Source organism: Micromys minutus (assembly GCF_963924665.1).
Source record: "Micromys minutus genome assembly, chromosome: 5".
Taxonomy (NCBI): domain Eukaryota; kingdom Metazoa; phylum Chordata; class Mammalia; order Rodentia; family Muridae; genus Micromys; species Micromys minutus.
Window position 1 is genome coordinate 79023526 of NC_137974.1, and position 16382 is coordinate 79039907.

At 43.4% G+C, this 16382-nt stretch overlaps 1 protein-coding gene across 1 annotated transcript in view; it reads left to right on the forward strand.

Moving 5' to 3' along the window:
- The window catches only part of VWA3B (von Willebrand factor A domain containing 3B), a gene marked incomplete at both ends in the record, with an annotated part of 152420 nt that overhangs the window by 81478 nt on the left and 54560 nt on the right, over nt 1-16382 (forward strand). The window contains 3 exons of the mRNA XM_080917533.1: nt 1508-1684; nt 9667-9797; nt 11966-12123. Coding sequence (XP_080773659.1) covers nt 1508-1684; nt 9667-9797; nt 11966-12123 — 466 coding nt within the window. The remainder of the gene's footprint in view (nt 1-1507; nt 1685-9666; nt 9798-11965; nt 12124-16382) is intronic.

A 16382-nucleotide genomic window follows, 5' to 3' on the forward strand; every position in this document is an offset into this window, starting at 1 on the left:
TTCCTTCCCAAGACTACTTCCTAAGACACTTGAAAAACTGAACGGATGGTTCTAAGGTGTAACCTGGAATTTAAGCTGTCTCAACCAGTGTTCCGTTGAGTAAAAGAGACACCATGATCATAGCAACTCTTACAAAACCAAGTATTTAGTTCTAGCTTTTATAGTTTAGAGGTTTAGTCCATTGTTGTCATGGCATGGAGTGTGGTGACACATAGGCAGACATGGTGAAAGAGAAGAGGTATCCGAGTCAAGGCACCAGTGAAAGAAAGGAGGAAATCTAATCTCCTCACATGGGGCACCAGTGAAAGAAAAAATGTTAAGAAAAAGATGATGTTCTGGGTTTCAGCACCAATGTTAGGAAAAAGATGGAGAGGGAGAATATGCTCCATGGGGACAGCAAGCCATGGGGACAACAAGGAATGTCTCTGGGGGACCCATGTTGGGAATCCCTTCCCCCTGAGGGACCAGCCACACAACAGTATAGTACCGAATAGAGTCTATTCAGGACATGGTGAGGGGAGTTAAGAGAGTAGTAGAGGAAGAGAGAGGGAGAAAGAAGAAGAGGAATAGAAGAGTACAGGCTGGTCATGTGCACGTGGAGAACGAGGGGGGGAAGGAATGGGGAGAGGAGAGGCGGGGAGGGGAGAGCAAGAGAGGCCTTGGAAGAGGCCAAGAGAACAAGAAAAAAAGAGGAGGGGGTATGCAGCACCCTTTATAGTGCCAGGTAACTGGGGTGAAACATACCTGGCTGTTGCCAGGTAACTATGGGGTGGGGTTCACAGAATCCCAACACAGGGTACTGGAGAGGTAGCTTGGAGTGCTACATCCATTTCCTCAGGAATCAGGGAGTGACACCGAGACTGGATTGAGCTTCTGAAACCTCGAAGGCCACCCCCAGTGACACACTTCTGCCAACAAGACCACATAGTATTTCAATGAGGTGACACTGGTCAGAATTCTTTCAAATAGCACCACTCCCTATGAAGACTCAAGGGCCATTTTTATTCAAAGTATCACACAGGGCTTGGAATATCCTTTAACCTCTCCCTCTCTCTCAGAAGCAAATCGCCTACAACATGGCAAAAGCTGAAATTATTCTTTTCATAAAGATGTTTGGAAGGCAAATTGGGAAGTCAGGGACCCATGATGTGGGATCCCAGTGGCCATGGTGTTCTTATATGGGTCTCCACCCTAGCCCAGACCACAGCCCAACTGGCATGGCCTCTTTGCTGAGGTACATTTAAAGTTGAGGTGATTTTGCTTGACAAACCTTTTTCCTACCATAATGTGAGACTTCAGCAGGACAAGACCATGGCCTTTGGGAGTCCATGTTCCTTGGTGGGAGGTTTGCTTATTGAATTGAACTAACACATTGACAAAAGTGCACAGTGAGTGCACTGTGGACAACTCCTATCTCAGAATTTGGCCACCTGTGGAAATTTTTTTACACAATACCATTTGTCTATCTCTTCTCCCCTTTCCCACCCTCCCCCCATTACCTTTTCAGCCACCAGAAATGGTGATGGACCAGGTCAGACTCTTTCAGAACATTCCCATCTATGCCATCTCCTTCAGTTACAATGATGAGGTTGCGAATGAGTTCTTGAAGGAGCTTGCTGCTTTGACTGGAGGCGAGTTCCGTGCTTATAACTTTGGCTGTAAGGATCCCATTCTGGATATTGAGGTGAGAACTTGGTACACTGAGCAAATGGTTCATTCATTCATTCATTCATTCATTCATTCATTCACTCATTCATTCATTCACTCATTGATTCATTGAGTGTTACAAATCTGAAAGATCAGCTCCTGAGCTGAGAGAACTTCAGTCATTCACAAAATGAAGACAAGCAGTTGGTGCAGTGATAATGCTCCCTAGTGTTGGTCCAAATGTGGCCTGAGGGTCTCAGAACTTGTGACTCTGTGAGCCTCCATCAAGGTCACAGGTACAAGCCAGGAACTCCTATAGTGGCCCAAGGATCTTAGTAAATTTTGTTTTCTCCCTCTCCTTCTGTTACTGCTTTTGTGTTCAGGTGTTTGCGTGCATGTATGTCTGTGTGCCATATGCATGCCTGGTGCCTATGGAGGCCAGAAGAGGGCTTCAAATGCCCCGGAGTTACAGATGGTTAGCGATGCTAATAGAACCCAGAGCTCTTAACCACTGGGCCATTTCTCCAGACCACACATAAAGGCTTTTAACTACTGCGGATAAACACCTGTGTGAGAAACTTTCAAGAAATTGCAGCTACAAAGTCGGGTAAAGCAATTCACACTGATGGGGAGGGGGCAAAGTAGTGGAAAGTATTCCCTAATTCTCCAGTCCTGGTCTGAGGATATGTACTCAGTATTTGCTGGGCTTTCAGGGATCCAGCTTAAGGTTCAATTAAGACATGGAGACATCTAGATAGTTTAAAGCCATGATTGTTTGTTTTTGTTTCTCCTGGTTCAGTCTTTCAGCTAGTGTCCCTTAGCCCGAATTCTCCACCATTCTCTCTTTCCACGTGATTCTCACAGCCAGACTCCAGCTCTGAGCACCTCTGTCCTGTCTCCTCTGCTTCTCTCCTCGTTTCTGCCTGCCTGGAAGTTCTGCAGCACTTCCTGTCCCAGCTCCAGCTTTCAGCCCTTTATTACACTAAAAGCCACATTCCTTACTCAGCTGGAGGGCTGGGGAAGGTCACCTTCCCCTAGGGCAGCTTGGCTTTCTCTTAAAGGCAGGTAAGGAAGTGAATACTACATATTCCCACAACCAGGCTTCAGATAACATTGGAAACACAAGGACACACTTTCACAGTCAGAAAATGCAACATTTGTGGGTCACCCCACCATGGCTGTGTATAAAAGATCTTCTATAGGAAACTAAGCATGATGCTCATTCTTCTTCTTGTATGCCCAAGAAGAGACTTTACATTTATAGAACTGAACCAGGCAAAGGGATCAGAGCAAAGAGGACTGTGTTCCGGAATCACCCAAGGCTGGGAATGGGAAACCTTGTCCCTTGTTTGGGTCATTTGAAAAAACAGCCATTGCTCTTTCAGATATTTTGTGGAATACACTGAGGGGTCATGCTTTTGGAGTAGAAATCTTAAAGGCCAGGCTTGAAAGGACAAAAGTAACTTAACTCTCTCTCTCTCTCTCTCTCTCTCTCTCTCTCTCTCCCTCCCTTTCTCTGCCCCTACTACCCTCTTAACTTTTCTCCCCACTCACTGAATAAACTCTATTATATACTATACCTTTGTGTAGCTGGTCCCTTAGGGGAAAGGGATGCCTCAACATGAGCCCACTAAGGCACCCTTTTCCCATACCTTACCACACCTCCATAGAACATAGAATCCCTCCACATTTCTTTATCTTTTTATAAACACACCAGAAATAAAAGCATCTAGAGTCTGACATCTAATCAAATATTACCAGGCCTGAAGAACAGCAGAAAAATGTCTACCCATGATGAAAGAGGGAAAGCACTGTAACTGACATTAAGGTCTATGTGTGTGTGTGTGTGTGTGTGTGTGTGTGTGTGTGTGTGTTTATTTATATGTATATGTGTGTATGACTATGTATGTTTGAGTGTATGTGTGCAACTATGTGTGAGTATGGGAATGTGTGTGTGTGTGTGTGTGTGTGTGTGTGTGTGTGTGTGTGTGTGTGTGACTGTGTATGTGAGTGCATGTTTTAAGACTCAAATTGAGCCTAACTACTTGGAGACTCCCTTGAGTGAGACGAGAGATCAGAGGCTTATTTCCCAGCATATCAGAGTCAACCCTCAATTAGCCCCTCATGGCAAGTGACTAGAAAGCCGCTATAAGAAGCAGTTTTTATAGTTTTTAGGGACACGGGTTACATCAGCAAGGTAACAGTTTAACTTTATTGGCTAAGCATATTGATTTTTAAATATATTGGCTAGCAAGCAGACATGCATCTGAACTCTACCTGGGGCTTTTTAGAGGTTCAGTCAGTACATTCTGAGGATTTCTTTACTCAAGAATGTTCTGTGGGTGGAGAATGGAACTTGGCCTAGCCTTATCCCTGGGGGGGTAAGGAGCTGTAAGGAGAGTGTGAGACTGTAAAAGCCCTTAGGGTCCCTCAATATGTGTGTTAGAGAGAGAGAGAGACAGAGAGAGAGAGACAGACAGAGAGGGACAGAGAGAGAGACAGAGAGGGAGGGAGAGAGACAGAGACAGAGAGACAGAGGGATAGAGAGAAGCTCTGCTAATGAAACCAACATGGCTTTGGTTGGAGAAGAGCTACATACACTGTTGGAACAGTGACAGGAATACCCATGGATGGCCTGTTGTGATAGAATTGTTGCCACTCATGTCTGGACAGACCACACCAGGCCAATACAGTTCCACATGGAAGAGGTTTATTGAGGATGACAGAGACAAGGGCAGAAGAGAGAAAAAGAAGAAAAAAAGAGGATGGAGGCAGGAAGGGTCTGCCTTTTATTTAAACTGTGATGTAACCACTTACAAGTAAAGGTGGGAACTAAACCAAATGCATGCTGGAAATGTATGGCCATTGCCATGGCAACAGATGCACAGGTCCCTGTCGCTCGTGAGTGGTATCACCGCTGGGTTCAGAGGTGAAAGTAGTTCTTGATATCAAAACAGCACGTATGCCAGCTATGACATAGGCCCAAAACAATCCAAAGAGGAAAAGATCTCCTTTTCAACAAATAGTTGGAACTGACCATCCACAGACAAACTGATGTGCCCCAGCCTAAGCACTGATCTTCACACACACAGAGAGCACGCTGGTGCAGAGTAAATCATGGGCTCAAGTAGAAAGCTATAAGGTACAAAAGCTCTAGAAAGAAGCTAGGCCTTGTGGCATAGGCCTCTAATCAGAGGTACGAGGAGGCTGAACCGTGGGATCAGAAGTTCCAGATTTGCCTGGGTTGTAGTTTAGTCCAGGGCTGGTGTGCTGGCTAGTTCTTGTTGTTTTGTTTTGTTTTATACCAACCTGACACAATCCAGTCCTCTGGGAAGAAGAAACCTGAACTGAGGGACCGCCTCCATCAGATTGGCCTACAGGCAAGTCTGTGGGCATTTTCTTGACTAATGATTAGTGTGGGAGTGCAGAGCTTGGTGTGGGTAGTCCTGGAGGTAGAAGAAAGCAAACCAGTGAGAAGCATTCCGCCATGGCCCCTGCTTCAGTCTCTGCCTCCAGGTTTCTGCCCTGACTCCCCTCAACGACAGACAGTAATGAAGACGAAATACAATGAAATAAACCCTGGCTTATTTTATATTAGACATTTTCTAATACATTATCACTGCAGCAGAAAGCAAACTAGAACAGGCAGCCTGGGACTTCAATGAGACCCTGTCCTAAACTTAAAGGGGGCCTGGAGATACATATGGGTTGGTGGTAGAGCACTCACCTAGCTTGTACAATGCCCCGGGGTTCAAACCCCAGGGCCATAAAAACAATAGCTGTTCATCTCAAAAACCTTTGAAACACATGTAGACATTCCATTGAAAAGGCCTCACAAATGTGCTAAAGAAGTGTATGCCAGGAGGCTGGATCCCACCAGCATATGCCAGATCTTACCAGCACATGCCGGATCCCACCAGCATATTCCAGGAGGCAAGATCGCACCAGCCTTAGAGGAACACTAGCTAAGCTACTGAGCTGTCACTTCATGTCTGTCAGATGCACTGGCAGCTTGAAAGAAATGGTCGCTAACACACTGTTGTCTAGAGCATAAACTGAGGTCACGCTGGAAAGCGGTCTGTCAGTTTCCATAAAAGCCAAACACTTAATTACTGTATGACCCAGTCCTTAATCTAGTGGGCATGCATTTCAGAGAATGAAAGCTTGAATTCATATAAAGTATAGGGAGCTATACATATATCAAAGTAATCAAATTCATGGGTAAATGGTTTCCTCAAAGGTGACCTCAGCTCCACATGACTTCACTGCTGGATTGTAGTGAGAAGAGAGATCAGTTCACATGGAAGGATCTGGATTTGACCTTCTGAGATGGAAAAAAAAAAAAGATGATCTTTGTGTATAGGTTCTTCTAAAACTCAGAGAAGAGGGAGTACGTTCCCATTCCCCTCTAGCTCTCTAAGATGGCTATTATTCCTCAGCTATAAATATGCAAAAGCGGAAAATGAAATTTAACAAACAAAAGCCAGTGCATAAAAAAAAAAAAATCTAACACACCCTGACCGTGTTGGATTTGGTGCAGAGTTGCTAGCTTAACATTTAAAAATCAACACACGAAGCACCACATCAGTACACTTATTTTTAAATATTTTTGGTTTTGTTTGTTTTACTTTATGTGTATGAACATTTTGCCTGCATGTGTGTCTGTGGACCACATGCATGCCTGGTACCCTTGGAGGACCGAGGAGGGCACCAGATCCCCTGGAACTGGATCACAGAGGTTTGTTCCTTTGGGAGAGCAGACAGTGCTCTTTATTGCTGAGCCATCTCTCCCATCCAGTATTGTTATTTTTCTTTATTCTTTGAAGATTTCACACATGTACACATCCTCCACTATTTCCTTTGAACTCTCCTAGGACCAACCAACCCATATCCCTGATGTCTTCCTATAATTAATTGCTTCTGGAGTGTAATCAGTGCTGATGCTGTGTGAATGTGTATGGGGCCATCTACTGGGTCACAAGGTTAACTGCCAGTAAATACCTCAGCTTATTACAGACAAAAGTTAAGGCTGGAGAGAAGGTTCAGTAATTAAGAGCGCTTGCTCCTTTGGAAGAGGACCCCAGTTCAGTTCCCAGCACTCTCATGGAAGCTGACAACCAACTAACTCTAGTCTCAGAGGATCACACACCCTCTTCTGGCCTTATACTGTACTCAGATACACATTTGGGTAAAACACTCCTACATATAAAATTAGGTCTTAAAAAAAAGTAACTATCTCAGTTTATACATGAGAAACTTTTAATACACATTTGTGTAATAAGTCCTCAAATATCAGACAAGCTTCAAGGATGCTGCCCTCGCTGCTCTGGTCCATCCTCCCGAGGTCCCAGTTAATGCATCATAAACGTATGGACCAAAAGGCACCAGAGTGGGAGCTATCATTATTTTTTCATTCAGTATCGTCATCTAGGTAGAAAATCTGATGGAATGTTCAAAGGGACTGCTGTACCTAATCATTTACTTTAGCCAGATTATAAGTCATAAAAGTGAATGTATAAAACCCAGCTTTGTTTCTTCCTACTAGCATAGCATAGACATTTAAATAGACCTCACAGAAAATAGCAACAGAAATAGTAATAATGATAACGATAATAATAATAATAATAATAATAATAATAATAATAATAATAATAATAACTGCATAGGGATGCATCTATCAGAATATGTGAAAGGCCTTCTCTCAGACCAGGGTGAAGCTAGGTGTGTGCTAGAAGACTTAGCAGGGTCAGGTTGTGCATTCTCTCCCACTGGATATGTCCGTTCAATAAAACCCCAGTCAAAATCCCAGCAAGATTTTAATGAAAATTAACAGACTGGGGCGTGGGTGAGAGAGGTCAGTGGCTCAGAGTCCATATTCTGCAACCATGAGGACCTGAGTTCGAATCCCAGCGCCCATGTTAAAAAAAAAAAAAGCCAGGCATGGCTGCTGGTGCCTGAGACTCTGGCATTACAGAGATGTGTAGATCCTGAGAGTTTGCTGCCATCAGCATAACTGAGATTCGAAGCCTCTGATTGACTGAGGATCCCCATGTTCGAGGCAGAGCATAGAAAGTGTAGAAGACACCCGAAATTAATGTCCCACTCTGAACTCTGTGTGCCTGCATCTGCACATTCACATGTATCACATGCACACACACACACATACACATGCAAACACATGCATCCACATGCATCCACACACAGATATATACAAGGTCATACATATGCATGTGCACACATACACATACATGTGTACACACAAAGACACATGCACATGCATGCACACACATGCATACCCACCAGAAAACTGTTCCTATGGAAAGGAACTACCGAAATATTTTTTCTGAAGAACAAGTGACAAGACAGGGTCTTCCTGTGTAGCCCAGGCTGGCCCCAAACTCTTGGTTCTCTTACCTTGGTCTCCTGGGGGCTAAGGTTGCAGACACATGTCACAATGCCCACCTGAGAAAATATAGATGGGGCTGGAGAGATGGCTCAGCAGTTAAGAGCACTGACTGTTCTTCCAGAGGTCCTGAGTTCAGTTCTCAGCAGCCACATGGTGGCCCATAACCATCTGTAATAGGATCTGAAGCCTTCTTCTGGTGTACATGGAAACAGAGCACTCAGCCACATAAAATAAATATTTTTAAAAATAATATATATATATGTTTTAGGTAGGTAATAAAAATATAATTCATAGACTAATCCATTGGTCATTTGGAATAAATCAATATTCAAAGCCTGTTCACTGAAAAGACGGCTACAAACTGAAAAAAAATCCTGTAGGGTAGGAGGGTAATGCTTTCAAATTCTGTGTCTACTAAACGGCTTGTGCCCTGAATATTAAAACATTCTCATAACTCAATAATGAGGAAACCCCAAATCTGGGCAAAGATTTTAAGTAGTCATTTTACTGAAATCCCACCAGTGATGATGCAGAGCTAGAAAGACCGTAAGTTCAAGACTGACCTGGGATATATAGCAAGAGCCCGTTTTAGGGAAAAACAAGACATTAACAAAATAACTTGAAGGGATGCTCATCGTGATTAGCGACAAGAAATCCACATTAATACCACAACTATCATGCAGGGATTAGAATGGCAGAGATTCAGCCACCTTCTTGTTATATATTTACGAGGCTGCACATGCTTGGGGACTCCTACCTGACTGGTTGGATTATAGACTAAACAGCTATTTCAGAAAACAGTTCGCTAGTTCTTCACAGTAAGGCCACCATCCACATGAACTAGTTATCCTAGGCTCCTGTTTGCCAAAAAGAACTAGAAGCATACACACGTGTCCTCTGGATCAGCCTGAGCCTGAAAGCATCTCAGCCGCCCATAAGCAAGTGAATGGGCACATTTTTATATTTATGACGCAGTAGAGCACTACTTAACAATAAAATGAATGAATGGCGGATTCACACTAAATTATGAAGGAATTCCAAAATAATTATGAGTGAAGGGAGCCCTGGAGGTTTCAGGCATTTATTCTATGATTCCATGTGTAGAGAATTTAAATTAGTTTGTAGGGACAGAATGTGTTGAGTAGTAGGTAACTAGGTAGCCTACTTGGTTACTAGAGAGAGGGGTTATAGGAAGGAGGCTGGAGTTACAAATTAGGGTGGGGGTTGCAAAGGCGGTGGATATGTTTATTGCTTTTGCCATAATGACATCACAAGTGTGACTACATAAATTCCCTTTCTTGTATGTGAATAATAAACCATAAAGCTGGTTGGACATGGGATAGTGAAAGAATCCCATGAGATTAAAAAATATATATTTATTATGTATACAGCATTCTCCCTGTATGTATGCCTGCAGGCCAGTAGAGGGCATCAGATCTTATTACAGATGGTTATGAGCCACCCCATGGTTGCCGGGAATTGAACTCGGGACCTCTGAAGAGTGGCTGGTGCTTTTAACCTCTTCGCTTCTCCGCCTTCAGCAGGAAGTCTTCTGTCCCAGGTGCTTGTGCCCTCACAGGAGCTAGTGACGAAATCACTTCTCATTTCTGCAGGATGAAGATCTGAACCTTTTGCTTCAGGAAATGCAGCTGGGTTACAGCAACCTGGAGAAGATGCAGGAGTTGTACACAGAGTCCTTGGTCATTGACTGGTGGTTCAACGCAGACAAGGATACGGATAGCAAGTGAGCTGCCAAACCAGTTGCCTGTCCCCGTGGCCGGGTTCTCTCCCCAGCTCTCCCTTTCTTCCATCCCCACCACACCCCCTTTCTGTTCTCTCCCACTCCCATCTCCCCCTTCTGCTCTCCCCTTTCTGAAGAGCCTTGGGCAATCTAGTAAGAGAAGCATGTAGTCTGGTCATGTTAGGATTTCTTATGGAAAGAGGATGGTCTAGTAATGGTGGCTAGAGGTGGTCACATATATAGTTCGTATGTTCCACCTATTATAGAATGGATATACCTGCTACCCCCACCCCCACCCTTGATGAGCAGTGTTAGGGCAGTGAGGAGTGCCTGAGGTGATTTAGCCCAGGGATCAAAGACTTTCCAATCTGGGCTTCATTCTGTGTAACTTTGACAGGCACCTTAACTTCCTCTCACACCTTACTATGATCCAGGATCTGTTTCCTTATCAGGGCTGTGGTGACAGTTTGGGACCGATACCTCTCCCATCTTTCTCTAGACCATATCATGATTCTTATTCATGATTTCAACAAAATCTCAACTGATCCCAACTCTCTGGAAATGTGTTGAACCTTATTGAGGTGACTTAAGCTTGTCTGCCCAGTTACTCAGGCCTAGTCCACCAGGAAATTACCTAATTTCTACCAAATGGAAAGATGAAAATACAGTTAATAACCAGAACCTTTTATTTGTCTAAACAAAGTCTTCCCACTAACAAATTAAGCAGTAACACAGATACCAAATTCAGAGAAGAGAGGCCTGCCCTATAGTGGATTGTCTTAAAAGGAGATTCTTGTAGTGTTTTCTTGGGGGATTTTGGAAAACACAAATGTGCTTCTGAATGCTGGGAATAAACTGAAAACCAAAGTAAGCAAGCATTCCCTGAGTATAAGCCAGCTTCTCTGGTCTTTCACCCAACACCTTAGCTGTCTTTCTCTTACAGAAGCTGTTTAAACAAACTCTTAGCAAAATGGGCAGCTGTTGCTTAGACCATGGATTTGGTCAGTTGTCTGTTGTCTGAGCAGCACATGCTATTCTCTTCTGTGTTTTACATTTCAAGGGCTGGGAGATTTGGGAGCTGGAGTTAGAAACATTTAGTACTGCAACTGTTACACTTTGGGCAAGTTACTTAATCCCGAGGCGGCTCAGGGGTCCCATCCGTAAGGCAGTGATGGACCATGTAGAAGCTCTCAACAGAGTAAAGAGCAGAAAGCAGAGCTTCCGTCTGCAGGCGCCGAACTTCTCCGCTTCCTCTTCACTTAATGACGTTAGGAAAAGATTTCTTCCCCTTAACATATTAACAACATACTACCTATTTGAAGTTTCCCATTAGGTTTAAATAAATAAATGAATAAAGAAAGAAATTAATTAATGTAATAGCCTCCAATTTTTTATTTTTCTTTTAAATTGAGGTGAAGCAAGCGTTAGAAGTGGGCACAAAAGTTATGGTCCTTTCTGCCCCAAGATGCACGGTGTGGATGGGGGTCATACAGGAACACAGGGCAGGACCACACAGCTGTCCCGTGGCTGTTGTTTTCAGACCCCAGGGACAGAACCGCCTGGGAAGAGACACGAGCATTTCTGGATCCCTCCTGGCCTTGGAGATTCTCTAGAATTGTTTGCTCCACATCTTTGCAGGTGTGGGAAGTCTATGGCTTTACTGGAACTTGCCGGATGACACTGGGGCTGGAGATTTGGGTTCCCATCATGCTCACGGGCTTGTAGCCATTGTTTGCCCCGTTGATCCTCACAGCAGCCCTGTGTAGTCAGCCCTCGACGGAAGCTTAGAGCAGGCTGTGTGACTTCGGTGAGGGCACACATCTGGAAGGAACAGAGCTGTGATGGGAGTCACCCCGCCTGGCTCGGGCCGGACCTGGCTGCGCCCCTACGTTCGTGCACCCAGGCATATTAATGTTTAATTTGATAATAGGAAGACTGGGTTTTGATGAACAGGAAAATCAGATTAATACATGCATTTTTGGCCTTCCTGTTTTGCCGATGCTCTTAGTTAGAAGGAGCTATCCTCCTGAGAGGACAGCCTGGAATGCTCACTTAAGTCTGTCATGTTCAGTGTGAATGTATTAATGGGTTTCTCTTCCTTCTTAGTAGACTTCTCTCCTTCTACTCTCCTTTTTATTGGTTTACTTAAAAAAAAATTCTGAATCAAACAGGCATCAAAAGGAAATCTCGTCTATGGTTTCAACTCCAGAAAAATGTGCAAACTCTCAACCCGACGCGGATCCAAAACCTTTTTCACCCCCAAATGTGTCTACAGGATTGTGGAAGCTTTTGGAAGAAAAGGCTCAGAAAAAGAAAATCCTCCACGCAGGTATCTGGGCACAGGATGGCGTGACTCTTGGCTGGTTTTTCTCCAGTGAGATGGACTAAAAACAAACCCACATGGGCTTTCTTTGTATTTAAGCACTCTGTTTGTTCATTTGGGTGCCCCGCTCATTCCTGGCAAGCCTACCACTCTGAGCTACCCTCAGCCTCTTATGCATGATTTTTCAATGTAGTTTTAATGAAGACAATTGGCTTGATATCATACATAGCATTACCCTGTAGCACGCCCCCATCCCGTGTCTTAGTCAGGGTTTCTATTCCTGTACAAGCATCATGACCAAGAAGCTAGTTGAAAGGGTTTATTCAGCTTACACTTCCACATTGCTGTTCATCACCAAAGGAAGTCAGGACTGGAACTCAAGCAGGTCAGGAAGCAGGAGCTGATGCAGAGGCCGTGGAGGGATGTTACTTACTGGCTTGCTTCCCCTGTCTTGCTCAGTTTGCTTTATTATAGAACCCAGGTCTACCAACCCAGGGATGGCACCACCCACAATGGTCTGGACCCTTCCCCCTTGATCACTAGTTGAGAAAAGGTCTTACCCTGAATCTCATGTAGGCCTTTCCTCAACTGAGGCTCATTTCTCTGTGATAACTCCAGCTTGTGTCAAGTTGACACAAAACCAGCCAGTACACCAAATATCTCACAGACTAACACCATGACCAGAATATTGACATTGATAAAACCCAACATTTTTCTTCAGACTGTCACAGCTTTTCTTGTCTGACTGTATTTTTATCATGTGTGCAGGTGCATATTGTTACCCCTACACTCAGGATGCAGAGTAATTCCATGGCCTTGAGGGTCCTGTAGGTTGCTTGTTTACAGCCACAACCCCATACCTTACATATCTTCCCCCCGGCCTTTGGGAATCACTGTGTTCTCCTAAAATGTTACATTTCAAAAATATTTTCTGAATGGAAGCACAATATTGATACATATCACCTTTTGAAATTGACCGTTTTCTCATTCAGCATAATTTTTTGTAAATCTATACAAGATTTTATAGGTGTCAACAGTTTATTCCTTTTTTATTGGTGAGTAGTATTCAGGTGATATACATACCACAGTTGGTTTAGCAGATAAATTAACAGATAAATGATCTGTTGGTTAATCCAAACTACATCAAAATTGCAGTAAATATTAAAAAATAAATGTTGGTTTATCTTTTTATTGACCCCGAGATCTCACTCCTCAGGCCCGATTTTACCTGGTCCAAGTGATTCCCATCCCTTGGCGGTTTTCCACCACCTGTTTCCTGCCTTTGTCCCAGGGTGCTCATTTACCCCAAAACCCATACAAATACAACTCTACAGCCCGATAGATTTTTATACAGGTTTATGTGTTCGATTCTCAATCCACAAACCCTCTACACAACAAGATTACATCAAATAGACAAAGACACTAACTGCCCTTTTTTTTTTTTTTTGGAAGATAATTTTGTAATTATATTTATGTACAGAAAACTTAGTGTACATTTAACCCAGCTTAGTGGCAAGTTCTTTAGCCTTTGCCTTTTCCAGCTTGGCAGTGCGAGCCACAGACTTAGGACCCAGAACGTTGCCTCCCCAGTGGCGGTAGATCTTGTTGTATCTGTCATTATAATTGGTCTTAATAGGTTCTACCAGCTTAGCCAGAGAACCCTTGTCTTCTGAGTTAGCCTGTGTGAAGGCAACAGTGGTGCATGCCTTCCTGTGGACCAGGCACCCCAGCCTTGCCTTTCCCTTGATGATTCAGTAGGGCACCCCCATCTTTTGACACAGGGCAGACAGGCAAACCACCAGCTCAATGGGGTCTACATCATGGGCATCACCACCAGCTGAGCCTTCTTGTTCTCCACCAAGGTGGTGACTGTAATTAATTCCTGCTCAGAGGACAGGTGGTCTCTTAGCTGGGACATCCCCTTTGCCAGCAGCTTTCTTCTCAGCATGGGCCAGTAGCCTTTGCTTCTTCTCTTGTTTTGTCTCTGTCTGGCCTGTACTTGTGGACAAGCTTAAGCAGCTTTGTAGCTATTTGCCTGTCCAGGGCCTGGGTGAACTGGTAAATGGCAGGGGATACTTTGAGCCATTTTTAGAGTTTGGCTCTTTGCCTCTGCAGCCTGATGTAGCATGGCCATTTGACAAAGCATGTTAGATCTCTTTTGGGCTGCCCAGTGCTAAAGTTCTTGGGCCTTTTCTCAAACAAAAAAGGACTGACCACTTTTTTTGCCTCTTGCTTCTTGATGACGGCAGGGGCCGGGGCCACCTTCTTCCCCTTGGCCTTCTTTCCTTTGGGCATCTTGCTCAGATAGAGGAGAGAGAAAGAAGAAGGAATTGTGGGTGATAAGTAAGCGTCTGCAGAGATTGTGAGAGTACGCACCACAGACTGCCCTTCTATATGAGACATTAGACCTATAAAATCCTTAATGTTCATAGCTGTTTAATGCCAATTAAGTCCATCTGGATCTAGCTGATCTTTGTGGACTTTCATGTTGGAGTTTCTCTTTCTCCCTAGTCCTCTGACCCTCATCCCAGATCTTCTCTCTCCACCTCCCTTGCCCCGCCCAGTCACTGGCTTTCCTTTATTTTATTAATTAAAATGGGAAGGTTCAGATGAAGTCACCTCATGAGTAGATGACTTGGCAGCTCTTCTTGGGGAAGTGGAATTAACATTAAAACAAACAACTTCGGGACAATCTACATAACCTATTATAAATAAAGCAGTTTCTGAGCAGTCATGTACAAATCCGATGGATCTCGTAGCTTTCATTTAATGAGGGTAAATAAACCAGAGTAGAGATACCACCTCCCATGGTAATTCAACATTTCATCGGGAAGAAAATCACCAGTTTTCCCACAGCAACCGTGCCATTTTGCCCATGCAAGTGGCCAGTTAGTCTACATCTTCAACGCATATCTTACCACCATACCTTAAGATCTTCATCCCCCTGATGGTTGTGTGATAGCTCACAGTGATTTTAATTCTCATTTCTGTAGTTGCTGATGGTGTCGGCCATCTGCATGCATTTCACCATTAGTGTTGTTTGCCACCTCTAGTGACAGGTCGGTGGGTTTGTAGGGTGAGTTCTCAAAATTCTCTAGGTTTCGCTGGTGAGTTTTAAGAATTCCTCATATGTTTAGATGTGAGGCCTCAGATGGAACCTCTCTTGGTCTGTTGCTTGTCTTCCCACCCAGAGTAGGGTTCTTCAGCCAGCAGAGGACCGTAATGGACCAGGTTTTTCTTTCTTGGATCCTTACTTTGGTATCACATATAAATTCTAGCTCTGAGTCTTGAAGATTATTTCTTTTCTTAGAAATTGCATGGTTTTTCTTTTCTATGCTCCATTTTGTATAAGGTTTGAGATTCAAATAAAAATATCTTCCTTCCCTCAACTCTCTTCTTTTCTTCTCTTTTTTTCCTACCCCCTCATTTGGGACTATAGTTATTACTATAGTATGATTTGCTTTTTATCACTATTATTATTACTACTACTACTACTATATTTTCATTATTTAAAATTAATTAAAATGGGTTGTTTCTCCTAGTCTGATGCTCCCAGAAATAAGACTCAGACTCAAAATATATTTACAAATACCTTGTAAAAAATATTTACAAATAGTTAAATTCTCCTCTGACCAGAATCATAATTTAAGATAACCCACTTATTTTAACCTACTTTTGGCCACATGACTGGTTACCTGCACTCAGGTACCATGTGTCTGTTTCCTCACATCTTCCTGGGCAGATCTTTCCACACCTGGCACTATCCCAGAATTTTTTCTGCCTCCCAGATGTCCCACCTTTTATTCCTGCCTAAGCCATAGGGTATCAGATTTATGATTGACAGGTGAAACATCCCTACAGACATAAGATATTCTCTCTACATTATTTTAAACTTAAATATATTTTGGTCATATTTTTCCCCACCCCCAAGTCCTTCTAGATCTTCTCCCCTCTCACCTAGCTTTGAGTTCTTTCTTAATGAACAAAAAACCTGTGAAGTCCATTATATGTTGGACTGTTCTGGAGTGGTTAATCTATCCAGTGTCACTCCATTAGAAAAAAACTGATTTTCCCTCTTCTAGCAAGTATAAGAGACAGTTCCATTGTTAACCTTTACCTTAGTGGCTAGGTTCTCATTCATTAAAAAAAAAAAAAAAAAAAGAAAATTAAATTAATAAGGTAAAACAAAAAAACCCCTATTACATCAAAGTTGGACAAGACAAACCAAGCCAATAGAAGGAAAAGAGCCCAAGAAAAGGCACAAG